General features: G+C 39.1%; 2 protein-coding genes across 3 annotated transcripts; both read left to right on the plus strand.

The window, feature by feature from the left end:
- Window positions 1-8,410: 8,410 nt before the first annotated feature.
- LOC108208570 (metalloendoproteinase 2-MMP) lies at window positions 8,411-9,500 on the plus strand. The gene has a single exon (XM_017379099.2). It carries the CDS (start codon window positions 8,441-8,443, stop codon window positions 9,386-9,388), a length of 948 nt encoding a protein of 315 aa, XP_017234588.1. The 5' UTR covers window positions 8,411-8,440; the 3' UTR covers window positions 9,389-9,500.
- A 2,822-nt stretch (window positions 9,501-12,322) lies between these two features.
- LOC108205643 (protein transport protein SEC13 homolog A) lies at window positions 12,323-15,344 on the plus strand. 2 transcript variants are annotated; one of them, XM_064087705.1, is made up of 3 exons: window positions 12,381-12,464; window positions 12,678-12,830; window positions 14,235-15,344. In XM_064087705.1, exon 3 carries the CDS (start codon window positions 14,295-14,297, stop codon window positions 15,198-15,200), a length of 906 nt encoding a protein of 301 aa, XP_063943775.1. In that variant the 5' UTR covers window positions 12,381-12,464; window positions 12,678-12,830; window positions 14,235-14,294; the 3' UTR covers window positions 15,201-15,344. The 2 variants fall into 2 exon arrangements, with proteins under 2 accessions (XP_017231122.1, XP_063943775.1); XM_017375633.2 differs by lacking the exon at window positions 12,678-12,830 and having other exon boundaries at window positions 12,323-12,464.
- The last annotated feature ends 1,061 nt before the right edge of the window (window positions 15,345-16,405 follow it).

The following is a 16,405-nucleotide window of genomic DNA, read 5'->3' on the forward strand; positions in this document are numbered from 1 at the left end:
GTTGCGTATCTTAATGAAGAGGACGCGTCCTCCGTGTCGGAAGGAGGGATGTGTCCTCCAGGTCACACGTGTCCCATGAAGAGGACGCGTCCTCCTGCTTATAAGGGGAGGATGCGATCGACCCTTGGTGTTGCTTGAAGAGGAGGCGTCCTCCTGCTTATAAAGGGAGGACGCGACCGACCCTTGGTGTTGCTTGAAAAGGACGCGTCCTCCGAGTCACAAGGAGGGACGCCTTACTTGAGAGTGTTGATGGAGAGACGCGACCGACCTCCGTCCACCCACGTCCTGTAATATGTGGAGGAGGGCACGCCCTCTTCGGAGGTGACCGAGGGGCGCGTCCCTTGTAAGAAGTTGACAATGAGATGAAGACCAAGGGCGTGCCTTTGACGGGGTGTCCTCGCCTCCCCGGGGGCGCGACCTCATGTTAAAGAAGGACCTGTCTGATGTGTTGTAAGAAGGCTCTTCTTATGGGAGAGTGTACATTCGCTGAGACAACCCTTCTGAGGGAGACGAAGACCGTCCCTCCGGGGATAGGAAGACCTACCCCTCCGGGGGGATATGACGACCCCTCCGGGGGATACGACGACTCTTCCGAGGTGTTGTAGCCGTTTTTGTATATCATGTGGAGGGGAGGACGCGCCCTCCCCAGACATGGCCCGGGAGGTGCGGTCTCTTGTCCAGTAAGGAGGATTGAAGACAAGATAAGGGAAGGACGCGCCCTCTCCAGACATGGCTCGGGAGACGCGGTCTCCTGTCCAGTAAGGAGAATTGAAGACAAGATAAGGGAAGAACGCGTCTTCCCAGGACACGTCCCTTGACTTAAAAGAGCTAAAACACAGCTTCGTTCTGCATGTTATGAAAAGGCGCGCCCTAGATATAATGGGAGATTGGCATGACCCTCTGAAGGCGCGCCCTCCGATAAATAATAACATTAACTGATGGCATCATGAAAGCTACATGTGAGCAATGCGAGAAGGGACGGTGATACTAAATATAAAGCATAATATTCATAAGGGCGCGCCCTCCCCATAAATTAAGAAATGCGAAAGAGCATGGGCGCGCCGCCAAAAGATTAAAGTTGAGCATGCAATCAAAAGAACATGCAGTCACGAATCCAGAAAATTAGTTTATAATACAACTTGCAAGGCTTAGAACGGGCCTGCACCGTCAAAAGATTAAAGTTAAGCGACTCAGGGCGCGTCCTTGGACATGTCCCCAGCTTGAGTGCCGCCCCCTGGGCGCGCCCCCTCGGCTGTGGCCTCTTTGGCCAGCGTCTCAGCTAACTCTGCCTTCTTGGCGGCCATCAACTCTGGATTCTTAGAAGGAAATTCAGCCATGAAATCAGCCGCAGCCTTCCCAAAGTTCGGAAGCCAATTGTAGTTTGGTTCCCCGGAGAGGAAGGTAGCAACATAGCTGAATAGTCCCTCTGTGAACGATGTCTCGACCGCCTTCTCCTTATCCTCCAAGAGTTGTTTGTTGTCATCAGCCAAAGAGGAATTCTCCAGTTTGAGATCAGCCACCTCTTTCTCAAAACGCGCCTTTTCAATGTTGAGTTCCTTCTCGACGGCTAACTTGCCATCCTCGGCCTTCTTGAGAGCTTTGTCATGCTGCTTAGCCTCCCTTTTGAGCTGGGAGTTCTCCTTCTCAAGGTTAGAAAGGCGCGCCTCCTGGGCAGCTTTAGCGTCATCACGATCCATATTGTGGATCAGCATCTCACAGCTTGCCTTAAGAATCCAATCATCTTTCTCGGAGTCTAACTTGGCGCGCCACGCCTGCACCTCGTTATCAGATAGGACGGTGTCGCCGATGTCGCCTAGGACCCTTGAAGCCAGGCTTGAAGGTTGAGCAGGGTTGTGTTTCTTGCTGACTCGAGGCTTTTTAGAGCGCGGTGTCCCCGTGGAAACGGTATCCAGTTTGGAGGGTGGTTTCTGGAAAACACGGTTAGACGCGCCCCGCTTTGGAAAGCCGGGCGAGAGAGACGCGTCCTCCCCCAGATTTGGCTTCTTCCTTGAGAAGAATGAAGGAACTTCGGCCATACCTGCACATAGTAAAGAATGTGTTATCTTGGGTACACCAGAGATGGCTATAAAAAGGGATGTACACACATGCAAATAATGTATAATGCGCATATTGAAAAAGGGGCGCGCCTTCATTTTGCGTCGTCCGGGCGCGCCCACATCCTCCCCTCGGGGAGGCTGCGTCAGACGTGTATTCCTCAGGTTCTGCCTTGAGAACCCTGCTTCCTTTATTCTTAAGAGGTCTTCCATTCCTGAAGGTGGTCGGACCCACTTTGGTACCTATCATGGGAGAAAGGAACCCGGCCTCGATTAAAGCAGAAGTGGTCACCAAGTTTGTTATATTCTTCCTTTGAGAGGGCAAGTGGAGGATGAGTTGTGCTCTCTCAAGGGCTTCGTTATCAAGAGACGGCATACCACGTTCCGCTAATAAGATGAGGAACAAATTAGTGAAGGAAGGGTAAATAAGGGCGCACCTTGAAAAGAGTATTCTTACCAGGGGAGATGTTAAATTGCGTCCTCATTCTTTTGGTGTTATAAACATAAAAAAAGGGGTCCCTCCACCTTTTCACATGGGAGGCACGCCCTTCGCCGAAACCTTTAAGACGGTGTTGAGATCGTATGGTAAGGTAAAAGTAGCCAGGAGAGTTCTTAGTAAGTCTGAAGAAAAAACTCAGTTCCTCCATAGAGGGCGCGCCATATCCTTCCTCCTTGTACAAGATGTATAGCCCTGCCGCCAGTTTGTACGAATTAGGCGACAACTGGATAGGAGCAATGTCGAACCACTCTAAAATTTGTTCAAAATAAGGATGGAGGGGCACGCCTGCTCCGAGGCTTACATGCCTGGGGGTCAGAACCATGCGAGGAATCCTGCAGTTCCCTATGTCGAAACGATGTGCCCTCATCTCTTCAAGAGGGACTACTGCTGTTCCTTTCTGATCGTAGTAATCCATCGTCCACTCTAGTTCTTCCCAGGAAAGCGTGGAAGGTTGGTCTACGCAGTTTAACTTGCCCCTATTCTTTTTTATTTCCTCGACCATCGTGGAAGAAAGCTCCATGTCACCATATTCGGACCAGTCCACGTCTTCTTCCCATTCTTCTATAGGAGGATGGACGTAGGGTTCAGGAGAGGATTCAGGTGAAGGTGGAATGGCGGGTGTTCGCCCTCCGGGCGCGCCTTGGGAAAAATCCTCTTCTGTAGCATCTTCACGAAACAACGTGCCCTTTGGGGGCTCATAGTCAGAGTCTTTATCACTTGGGGGAGAAGGGACACTGTGGTCTGATGAAGAAGAGATCAGTTGATATATCTTTCCTTTACCTCTGCGAGCAGGCGCGCCCTCAGAGGTATCAGTCCATTCCTCGAATGGGGTGTCATAGTCCATCGACTGATCGCCAGTAGCAGGAGAGCTAGTGATCTCGATTGGGTGAATAATCTGATTGGTAGCCCGGGGAGTAGCTAAGTAAGAAGATTTCATTTCAGCAGGAGGGCAAGGAAGTCTCTGAACGGGTAGAAAGCAAAGGATGCGCCCCCGTCTGCCAGCTGTAAACAAATAGGTGGTGAGGGCGCGCCCTTTGAGAAAAGCATAAATATGGGCAGATGCGTGTGCTACAAATGAAAGATATCAGTGTGTGGATGTGTCTACCTTATGAAGAGTTATTTTTGGAAAGGGACAAGGGCCTCAGGATGAAGGCGCGCCCTGGTGGTGATAAGAGGAAGGGAAGGACAGGTGACGTTCGGAAGGACGCGTCTTTCCTAATGGGCGCGCCTAGGGAAGGAGAGGGTTGTTTGGTTGACAGCACATAAACAGGTTCAGGTGGTACGACTTGCGAAGTTGGGGAATCAAAGGGAGGTACGATGAGGTTTTACGAGTATAGATACACATATATGTATATACACAAACAGTCAAGAACATAACAAGCAATGAGCAAGAAAGTTGAGGGGTCATTTGAACAAATCTAACAATGTAATCGGTGAAAATCGATAAAAAGGATGAGGAAACGTACCTGGGAACGTGGTGAATGATCTCCCCGGTCAGTTTGCGCTTAGAAACAGTGGTACGCCGGCAATCGTGGTCGGAAAAGTTCTTGCTGGTAAGAGAAAAAACGCAAGATGGGAGAAGATAAAGTGAAGAAGAAAAGGTAAGAGATATTTATAGCAAGGAGGGTGGATCGCTGACAGCTGTCCTCTCAGGTACGGCCTACTTCGATTTTAAATATCAAATTTGAATAGCCGCGTCATCGCAAAGGACAGGACCCGGTAATTTTGAACGAAAGAGGACGCGCCTGTGGGAGAAGGCGCGCCTGGTCAAGTATCTAGGAAGCAGGACGACTCAAGGTGTAGGTTAAAGAAGACATCTTTGATGAAGGGAGAGAACGAAGATTCCCTTGACATCTTCGATGACAACCGAATCTGGGGAGTACTTGTTGTGTTGGTTTTTGGATGAGAAGATAAAGGGCAGGGCGCGTCTTTCCCGGGGATATTCCGGGAGACGCGGCCCCCTGTCCCAAGACGCTGGCATGAAGGTGAGAAAGATCAAGGAGAGGGAGGGCGTGTCCTCTCTGTTAGGGCGCGTCCTCTGACTTGGCAAAGCTACCGATGTGAATAAATGATGTGTGAGGGAGGATGAGTGAGTCTCCGTGACGACCCTTTCGGGGGATATGAAGACTAGTTACCAAGCTCATTTGGTAGTTACCAAGCTCATTTGGTAGTTGTCAGGCTCATCTGACAGTTCCCGGGCTCATCCGGGCATGATCTATAATCCTCAATCCTGTAATCTGCCTAGTTAACCCTTGTGTGGGGGCTTGAGGTGATCATGATTCTTGAAGGCCCTCCGGGGTAATATGAAGGCCGATCATATGTCTGGATCCTGTATTCTGGTGAGTTAGCCCTCATCGGGGGATTGAGACGATCGTGTAATTTGGCTCCTTGTCTACCTTGTTTGAAGATGAAGACCTCACCGAGAGGTGAGGACATGTCCCTGCACCTCGAGGGGTTAGCCATGGCTCTCCCAGATAACTTCTCCATAAGAGTCGTGGTAGATGCTATCTCTCGTAGTGGAGATATCGTTGAATCCGTGATCTATTTGGATTAGGAGTCTGGGGTAGTCATACTCAAGACTAATTCTAACAGGAGTAGGATTCTCCAAGATGGGCCTTCGGCCTATCTCCGACCTTATCGCCAAGAGGCCTAGTCCTGATCAAACTAGGACTCTTGGTCCAATAGAACTACGTATGGCTTGATCCCCTATAAATAGGGGTACGTAGGCACATTGGGGGATCATGAGTTGAGAGCACGTGAGACCAACTCAAAACCCTAATCTCAGCCACCCCTAAAACAAACAACCACCACTCTCCGGCGACCAAAACCACCGTCAAGGATCTTGATTCCGGCCGTGAACCTCATCTTTGTTGATTACCAAATTCCTCTATCAACATTAATTATACATCGCTTCCGGGCTGTATTACAAAAAATCAGTTCATATATATGATGTTCAAATCTGCAACCGTCAGTTAATTTAAATAATCAGTTCATATGCATCTTCTAAACATGAAACCTTCGCCTTGAAATCTAAATCTATCCAATTTGTTATGTTTGAAAGTCATTAAGTTTTTAGATAGACGTCGTCTGGTAGATGTATTCAACTTCAACTAATTATATTCTGTGCCATATCTGAAAATTTCACAAATTTAATAGAATATTTATATTTTGCAAAACAACAATACAGACATATATAGATCATAAGGGTAGTAATAATTATAACAAACCTAGTCGAGTTGAGATTTTACCGAATCAATTGTAAGTTTAATTATTTTTTAAAAAACGAGTAGAACTGTGCCGAACGTGTAAAGACTGGATTGTTAGATAGACGAGCCCAGCAAGAGTTTCCTCGTGAGTAATTCGAATCGAGCTAAACTCGAGCAGAATTGACGACAAATAGTTAGCGTTTGGTTTCTATTCAGCCAATCCTCACACGTAATTTTTAGTCTTATTTACATCATCACAATAATCATACATTTACACTTACACTAAACTCAAAACAATTCTTACATATCTTTAATTTACTCGACTCTGCCCGATTCATAAAATACAATTTATAGGTTTAAAATTTATGACAAAATCAATCATACATACAAATATCATAATCACCAAATAAAGTACACTCATTTCATATTTCATGCAAGTTTTTTTACTACATTGGTTTGATATCGAGTCCATAATATTTTAAATTTGAAAGATACCATTTTTTTGGGTCAAATTATACATTCAAGCCGGACTCGAGTTAGTCCCGAACTAAACAAGCTGAACTTGTAAAAAATACGGTTCAAATTCATTTTGTGAATTGGACAGATGTTTATATTTAAAATCAGATTTCCTTTAATAAATCAATAGAACACAAACTTAATTGAACGAGTAAAGCTCAAATCCTGTACCCTGATGGCTTAATCATAACTCTTCCCTCTCATCAAAACAGAAGTCCAAATATGTACAATTTATGAATGCCCGTAATATACCTCCCATCCGAATGAACCATGATACCGTTAAAGTTGTGTTCGCCCAATAAAAATAAAAAATAAATAAAATCAAATTTATGAGTCGATTTTAATAAGAATAGTAAAAGATTATGCAGAAATAGAGTGTAATTTTTCTTTCAAGACATGTTATTATATTCCATTTTTACTTCACTTCATAATTACCTTCAAGGAAATGCACATGTTTTATATGTGGTATGCATGTAGGCAGTGTGAAGTGTGAGCTATTTTTCCTATTCCCCGGAGATTATATGTTTCTCTAGTGGAACTGGTGATAGTCGTCTTTCTTAATTAGCTGCTTAGCCAGGTTTATTAATCATATATAGATACGGGATCATAATGTTCATTCAATTTGTCTAAATTATGTTTTGTTCCGACTGGACAGTCTTCACCTCAATATTTAATAAATCTTGATTATAAAATTAAACCAGCTCTCTCGGGTCTTCAATAATAAATTCATCTTTTTAATTTTTAATTAGCAGGGGTAATTTTTGTTTCGATAAATAACCATCACTTTTCTTATCATCATCCATATAACTGCGCGTCTCGTCGTCAATGTTGCCGCCTCGATCGTGTATTGTATGTTCAATAGCCATAGATTAAACGTTTTTTGTGCCCTGGAGAAAAATCAGGAAGAAAGTTATGAATTTAATTGTCGATTCTGTTGAAAATGTTCGTTATTCTGCCGTAAGTATAGGATATATATGACCCGCGTATGTAATAAGCCCTGCATTTAGACACATGCAGGAAAAATTCAATTAAAAAAATATAGCTAGCGGAGTAATACTTTTTGTTAATTATATGTGCCTGAGTATGAATGTAATCCATGGATATACTTTCAAGTTTCAAACAGGTGAACATAAAAGATGAACATTTATGATAATAAGATAGCATCAATCTTGTTATATATGACCAAGATGTATAAAAATTTATATTCGCAGCTATTCTGTAAAACATAGTTGACGTACTAAACCTAGCTAGCTTTACAGTTTTACTGTTTTAATTTTATAATTACTTATATAATTGAATAAATAAAATTAGAATATCATACCTGTATTATAAATCTACATGTTAACATCTTATTCCTCGGAAGCACATAAATTTATTTTTCATAATTAGCTCGGTAGCTGGTAGCTAGGTATGTACTAATATATTATGGAAATTTATTTTTCCTAAATAGCTAATTACATGTACTTGAAGGTGTCTTTTGGAGTAGTTCTGATCCCCCGCCCCGCCTAATATATGCATATGTGCTAAAAACTAATCGGATCAAACTGTGATTAATTAATAGAAGATTTAACTAGTGGTTAATCGGAAATTTAACCGATTCGGCGAGCTTATACAAAATAAGGATTAATCACTGAAATTTTAGAATATAGCCTAAACTTAATTAAAAAATTTATAACCAGGTTAGCTTTTCTCATTGATGTGTATATATGGCACTAAATTTCATGAATGGTGGTTAATAAAATTAAATTTATTTATTTAAAATTGATTTAATAATTATTAACAATTCTCCTATTATGATCTCTTTTAAAATTTGTTATTGACTTGAGCAAAACCCATATATATATATCTGCAAACACCAATAGCATTGTATATATAAATATTCGCAAGAGGGACCAGAAAAAACCATTAGCCAAAGGCAACCTATTATCATCAAGCAGTAACAAATTAATTTGGCCTTTTAGAGTCCACCAAAGTATTACAGCCACCATGAGCCACCAATTCTGAAAACATATAGGAGTATATAGGATAACCAGTCCAATTTTTGTTTTCCTGGTTACACAGTAAATCAAAGAAGCAGCCTATAAATAGCCAGTAAACATGTAGGTATTTGCATAACTCATTCATCAAAGTATTAAGCACTGAAAATTACTTGTACAGTTGTACTCATGGCTTCTACTATCTTTCAAGCATTCTCAAGCTTAATCTTCCTCTTCACAGTGCTTATTCTCCCTGTATTCTCTACCAATCAATCACCCTTTGGGTTCCTCGAGAATATGCAAGGTTCCCACAAGGGTGATCAAGTTGAAGGCCTCTATGAGCTGAAGCAATATCTAAACAAATTCGGTTATCTAAACATTCAAAACCTCCAATCCACCAGTGTCGAAAAAGATGACCGTTTCGACGACCTCCTCGAGGCCGCCATCAAAACCTACCAACTCAATTACCACCTCAACCCAACCGGAGCCCTGGACTCCTCAACAGTCTCCACCATGATGTTACCTCGATGCGGCGTCTCCGATATCATGATCGATGGAACCTCCCGAATGCGAGCAGGCCAAAAGAAGATGAACCATCCTCGAAAGTCCATGCATGCAGTCTCGCATTACCAATTCTTCAGCGGCTCACCAAAATGGCCACTCGACAAAGCCAATCTAACATACCTATTCAACGCCAACACTTCTTCGAATGCCACGAGCGCGATTGCGCGGGCTTTCGATAAATGGGCTGCTTCCACGCATTTCACATTTACACAAATATTTCTTGATAATTCAACCGTGTTGCCTAACGTGACAGCTGATATTAGAATCGGGTTTTACAGCAAGGATCATGGAGACGGGTATCCTTTCGATGGGCCTTACGGAGTCCTAGCCCATGCCTCGGCGCCAACTAGTGGAAGCTTTCATCTTGATGCGGATGAGCCGTGGTCGATTGGTCCAGTTGCGGATCATATTGACTTGGAGACGGTGGCTCTGCACGAGATAGGGCACCTTCTAGGGCTGGAACATAGCTCGGTTGCGGAGGCTATAATGTTCCCCTCGGTTTCGGATGGAGTGGCTAAGGAGTTGCATGGTGACGATGTTCAGGGAATAAAAGACTTGTACAATAAACCCTGAAAATTATCTTACAAAGCACATGCCCTCATATTTTTTTTTATTATTTCAAATCATTATATGATTTATATAATATGGAAATCATTGTGTATTCAATATAAAATACAATTATGTACGGGAATCTGGTTATTTGTGTGAACTTAAATTACAGTTTGAGTTATATTAATTTTGTCTGTTCTATTTTTAAATATTGGTTATATATTAGGGCTTGAAATTGAGAAATTTACGTACAGTGCGTGAGATAAATATATAGCAGACGTGTTCGTCTCACTACATATATGCTTTACTGCATGCGTCACCAGTGTCGTTACGATTAGAAAATTAATCAGCACAATATTTTGAGGCCAGCCGTTTGTCGTGGCGTCGTGCTATTTTGAATTGGGTTTTCTGGACATAAATATTATTATGATATATATAAATTATATTTTTAATTCAATATACAACGACTTGAGCTCCAGAAAATACAAAATGAATCTAGCTATGTATAGCATTAATAGTACAGGTGTACATGCATGAACTTCGAGAATTAATGTCTCCATAGTGACACATCTATTATATTTTTTCCTTTTCGGTTAAAAATATTTGATTGACCTTTTCAGTCAAAATATATTGAGCAAAACATGACCTCTTATATTATCATATATTATATTAAGAAAGCTTACTAAAGCAAATTCATGATTTTCTGAATAACAATATCTGATATAGCGGAATTTTTTTTTGATCAAGTCTGATATAGCGGAATTAATAACAGATACAATTTTTGGCGATATAGAATCCAGTTTTATTTAAAAAGTTGGCGGGCAGTCTAGTGCTTTCCAAGAGCTTTCTAAAAACATACCGTAGAATTTATGAAATATCCCGGCGTCTACGTTCAAGTTTCAAACAATGGTAATATCACGTAAAAGCTAGCAACTGGATCAGAAGGATCGATATTCACAAAAATTTCTTCACGGGGCGATATTATATATATATATACGTATTTCTCCTTAAACGTTTATAACGACATGCGTCTGGGATTGACGATGTGCTTTCGTGTGTGTCGTAGGTGTGGTGCCTTCAAAGTCTTTCGATACTAAAATTTTACTTTTCTTCAGATTAAAATTGGTTCTACGCTTGTATCCACCGGTCCAAAACAATCTATTAAATATTGATTAATCGAATTGTTTGTTTTCATTTTATCACTCAGTCTTCCTATTTACTTTTTAATAAATTCTAGTTATTTATTATCATTTTTATCACTCATTCTTCCCCTTTATTCTTGAACCAAAAGCTCCAAATGAGAGTCTGACTCCAACCCCAGCAGCCTAGCTAACCCCTCCAAAATATTCAGATCTATCTTTTTTTCCATCTTTTATATCTTCTTCCTTCTCCCAAATTTACCTTCATTTTTTTATCTCATCTGAGATCATAGTTCTTATCTCCCAATTTTATTTTAATACTAGCTTATAATATGCGTACAGGACCCTTTTTACAATTTTATAAATTTAACATTTAATGTATTTAGAATGAAGAAAAAATTATTTATTAATAATAAATCATATATTTAAATAAAAATAAAATATGAAAATAATAATATAGAATCAAAATATACAGATAAAATAATCAATATATTTATATAAAGGAGAAGCGAGGGGCGTGTAGGTGGCGCCTCTCACATCGCTTCGTTTCTATTTTTCTAATTTTCTGAAATTTACCTTTTTTAGATTCAGATATATTAGAAGCAAGTTTCAGAATCTGATTTTGTTTCAGATTAATTATTAATGGAATATAGCAGCTTGAAAATTTTAATCTGATTTTGTTTCAGATTATTTAATTATGGGAAAGAGTAGCACACAAATCTCTCTGCACCTATAAATACTCTTATGGGTTGTAGGGTTTTGGATTATCTTAACATAACCTACTCTCTCTCAATACCACAACCCTACCTCTCTCTGGTGATAATTCTCTTGCTCGATTTCTAACTCGGTGGTGCCGTTATTCTGCAGCGATAAATGAAGGGTGTTTAAGGTAGTTATAGACCGCTATGTGGGAGTCGACAAATCCAAAGACGGGAGTCTTGACATGATATTGATGGAAATATCAATAAATTAACTATTAGTGATATATGTTTGTTGGTTATTTTTTATAATATTTGTTTTGTTCATCGGACATGTTTGTTGTTAATTTTTATATGATTTACTTTGTCACAAGAAAATATAATTCATGCATTATCTGTTTGCTCCGTTCAAGACTGTTCATGTAGTATTAAAAAATAAATAAAGGTTGTTACAAGCAAGGGTAGTTATAGACCGCTATCCCACCGATTTAAGTTAGATGTTTTTGTGTACAATCAATCAAAAAAATTGGTGGAAGGTGACAATGTAAGAACATGATTACTTAAAAAAAACACAAATAAATTTAAGATTCGTCGTGCTTTAAAGTGTTAATTACGTGTAGAAATTTATTTTCATTTTTTCAACATGAATTATAGTCCAATTTTGCAATTTTATATATTAGTATCGGTATTACATCAAAAATTTTATAATATAAAATTTATTTTATCCTTTAAATATTAATTTTTAATCATTAATATACTTTTTATAGACAACCACAAAATTATTGCATTTTACAAACATTAATATTGAATCATTAATATAATTTTAATAGACCGCCGCAACACGCGGCTTCTCAACTAGTTAGAATATAATCAACCATTAGTATAAACTATAAGAAAGTGCTTTACGATAATTGTGTAGTTTACATATAATTATTAAGTCACTTTTACTAATGAAGTACCTTATATTAAATTCCTTGAAAAATTGTTTATTAATAAATAAATTATCTGATAAATTGAATATGTTTTTTTGGCTTAATTATTTCACCGAAATTTAATGAATAAAACTGAGAAAGAATGAAAGATTAAAATCAATTTAACACCCAAAACTCGACAGAACGATGTCGTATTTCGCACAATTAGAGCCATTGTTGATATATATACACGGGCTCTCTCTGTTGTAGCGTACTTGCAATAATTTTGTCCCAAATTCACTTTCTCTTCCGAACTGATCCTCCGCTTCGTCAATCAATCCTCGTTGCTTAGGTATATCTCCATCTCCTGCCCCAATGTGTTCACACGGATTTCATACTCTTGTTATGATTAGATCATTAGATTTAAGAAATTATATTAGATCTGAAATGTCAGATGTATGTCTCATCATCATGTACATACTTGTATGCTTCTTCAGCTATGAATTGCTTAATCCAGTTATTGATATTGTGCATCATATATTGATGAATATACTGTATGTGTAAGATATGAATGTAGATACAGAAGCTGTGTGTATGGATAATCTGCTTTGGGTTCGGAAGAGTCTAGAACGGGGTTAATATAGCGGGTGATGTGAAGAGATGGAGTGATCGGGGCCGTTGGATGGGGTGATGAGATTGGAGTGTTGATATATGACATGTATGATGTATTTATACACCTTGATTTTATTACTTTTCTGATGCTTTTAACCAGTGTTGCCTTGAACAAAGATTGTTATGCTTGAGAAATATAAGGGAACCTTCTGATTGGGCGATAATGCTAGTATTGAGTCTTTTTTCATATATGATTATAATCGAATATGACAACTAGGTCCCGAACAAACGTTTCTCGTACATGTAACTCACACTTATAACGCTAAGGCCTAAGGTTACTTAGATCTGTAGGTAGCTAATACAATGAAGTTTTAAATGATCATGGGAGACTAAAGAGGAGTTTGGATGGTAGATGGGAATAGGAAGTGGGAATGGGAATGAGGGATCTAGGAATGAAGGGTATGAGAATGAGTATCCCCCATTAAGTGGGAATGGGGTTCCCATTCCATACCACAAAATGGCTAATCCAAACACCAACATATGGGTTTGGGGTTCCGATTCCCGTTAACTGGGCTCATTAGCCATGAACTAAACGTCCCCTAATATATATGTCACGACTTGTATTGAGTATGTATATACTTAATGCTTAGATGTTGACATGCTGTGTGCCTATTACATCTCTCTTCTTGTAGTACACATAAGTACAGACCTAGGAATATATTGGAATATCAAATTATATAGTGATTGGAACACCTCTCAAAAGCAGAATGTAGAGATAACACAATACTTGTGTGTATTATAGATCTGTAGGTCATAGAGCTAAACTTTTAGTACTTAAGACTAGGAATTTTGGATTGGTGTGGCAAATGGCATGTCACTAAAGTTTTAAAAAGCTTTTGGCTGCAAAATGAAGTGATTGGGTTAAAAATACTTCTGTGCATTTTCATGTTTAAAGAATTAATTGTTTAAAATTTGTAGCTGTGGGACAGGACCAATAAATAGGGTATAGGTGACCTTGTGGGCTTATCTGCTAGCTCATGTTTCGAATTTTTATAATGTTTGCAATTGCCATATTTCTTTTACAATCTTACACTATTATAAGCACTAACTCATAGGTTTATTGACATGTCCTTGACTTGAAAGATTAAGGACTGGCATGTGAAACCAAGTATAGGACAGCTGCAGATATTGTTAAGAAAGTTTGTTTTCTGTCATGTTAACGTTTTCTTCTTTAGGTAATTGAGACTGCTCGAATTCGGAAGTTAATTTGTGTGTAGGCAGTGCTGCAAGGAGGCTGCCATTCTTTTAGAATGTTTACTTCCTGAATGTACTTGTGAAGAGGATTTACTAAGGAATATTGATCTCATCTAGTTGTATATATACATTTGCTTTCTGTGATAAAGTTTATTATAATTTCCGTTAGTAATCAGTTATCAGTAAATGCTAAATATTCTTTGATCTGCTAATCGCTGATAAAATGCTAATTGTTTTTTGTAATCGAAATATATAGGAGTCTGTTGAATAAAGAAATCTGTTAAGAAGTGTTATTGTTGACGTAGCTGTCCTTAAAATGCCTGCCCAGAAGGTTGAAATAGGTCACACAGACACTATCCATGATGTAGTAATGGATTATTATGGGAAGCGTGTGGCAACTGCTTCATCAGATGGCACTATAAAAATTACTGGTGTGAGCAACAATGGCAGTTCACAACATCTTGCTACTTTGACTGGTCATCAAGGCCCTGTTTGGCAAGCTGCTTGGGCACATCCCAAGTTTGGAACAATCCTTGCATCATGTTCCTATGATGGTAGAGTCATACTCTGGAAAGAAGGCAACCCAAACAACTGGACGCAGGCTCATATTTTCAGTGACCATAAATCATCGGTCAACTCTATTGCTTGGGCACCTCATGAGCTTGGCCTTTCCTTGGCTTGTGGATCATCTGATGGGAATATTTCAGTCTTTACAGCCAGAACTGATGGTGGTTGGGACACCACCAGAATTGACCAAGCACATCCTGTCGGAGTAAGCTCAGTAACATGGGCTCCTTCAATGTCTCCTGGTGCTGTCGTTGGATCAGGTATTCTGGATCCTGTTCAGAAGTTAGCTTCTGGTGGCTTTGATAATACTGTGAAGGTGTGGAAGCTTGACAATGGAAATTGGAAAACTGACTGCTTACCATCCCTTCAGATGCACAAAGATTGGGTAAGAGATGTAGCGTGGGCGCCTAACTTGGGGCTTCCAAAGTCTACAATGGCTAGTGCTTCCCAGGATGGAACAGTTGTGATATGGAATGTGGCAAAGGAGGGTGACAAATGGGAGGGTAAAGTATTGAATGACTTTAAGATGCCTGTTTGGAGGGTTTCGTGGTCTTTGACAGGAAATTTGTTGGCCGTGGCTGCAGGGGATAATGATGTGACCATGTGGAAAGAAACAGTTGACGGAGATTGGCAACAAGTGCCTATTGACCAATAGATGCTGTTTTTTTTTCTGACTTTCTTTTAAGACTCAGTTTTCCTGTATAACTGTTTGTTTCTGGCTTGGATTCTGTAATAAGTTTTTGCGATGTTATAAGCTTGTCATACTCCGAAGGAAATGAGCATTGAATTTTCATTTTTATTTAACTAAACAACATTTCTAATTCTGTTTTCAATGTAGCACTGCTAAAATCTGAGACTCTTCTGTTTGAACTCTAGCTAAAATGATTACTATGTATAGCAGAAGTCAAAATATTGCCTTTCTGAACATTATACATGGTTTCCACCTCTCAAGAAAAATCAGCATTGGCTCTGCATAGCTCTGCAACTCCACACTAGTTTACAGCCGTGGAGAGTGGACATAGACTATGCTGACGAGCAACTTAACCAGGCCCTTGTTCATAAGCACTCGGGTTGTTGGATTTGGGATTATTTCTAGGTTGTATGTAATTTATATCAATTCCCATGAGTTTAATAAATATAAAAAATACAACTACCCCCTCCCATAATTTCTACCAACATAAAGCCCCAATTGTAATCCTTTTTATGCTAAAAATCATGTTAAATAACTTACATAATCTCTATTACGGATTTTTATGTATCTAAAATGTCTGATATACCAGGAATCAAACAAGTTTATGTACCTAAAATGTCTGATATACCAGGAATCAAACAAATTTCAAGTAAATCTTAACATAAAAATGTTATGTGTTGCTTAATTGGATCCAGACAAGTAGATGACACGTTAAATAAATCAAAAATATCAAACAAATTTCAAGTAACCTTATGACACGTTAAATAAATCAAAAAAATTTCAAATAAACCTTAATATAAAAAGACAATCTTAATATGTGATGTGTTATCTAATTGGATCCGGATCTGAATGAATAGCTGACACATTAAATAAATCAAGATTAAAAAAAAATCAAACTGTCTAATTGGAACGAGACCATCCGGACAAGTGGGGAACGAGACCATCCGGACAAGTAATGACACGTTAAATCAATCAAAAGGAAAAAAAAAATCAAACTGACAAGATATTAAAAAAGAAGCTGGCCAGCATAAAAAAAAAGGAACTAATTCTATTAAACTAATTTTATAATATAGTTATAAAAGTATAAAGAATAGAAAATTCTAAGAATTATATAATTATTAAGTGGAATATTCTAAAACAAATTTTATAATTATTAAATAAAAAATTAA

This window comes from Daucus carota, chromosome 2 (genome assembly GCF_001625215.2).
Source record: "Daucus carota subsp. sativus chromosome 2, DH1 v3.0, whole genome shotgun sequence".
Lineage (NCBI taxonomy): Eukaryota > Viridiplantae > Streptophyta > Magnoliopsida > Apiales > Apiaceae > Daucus > Daucus carota.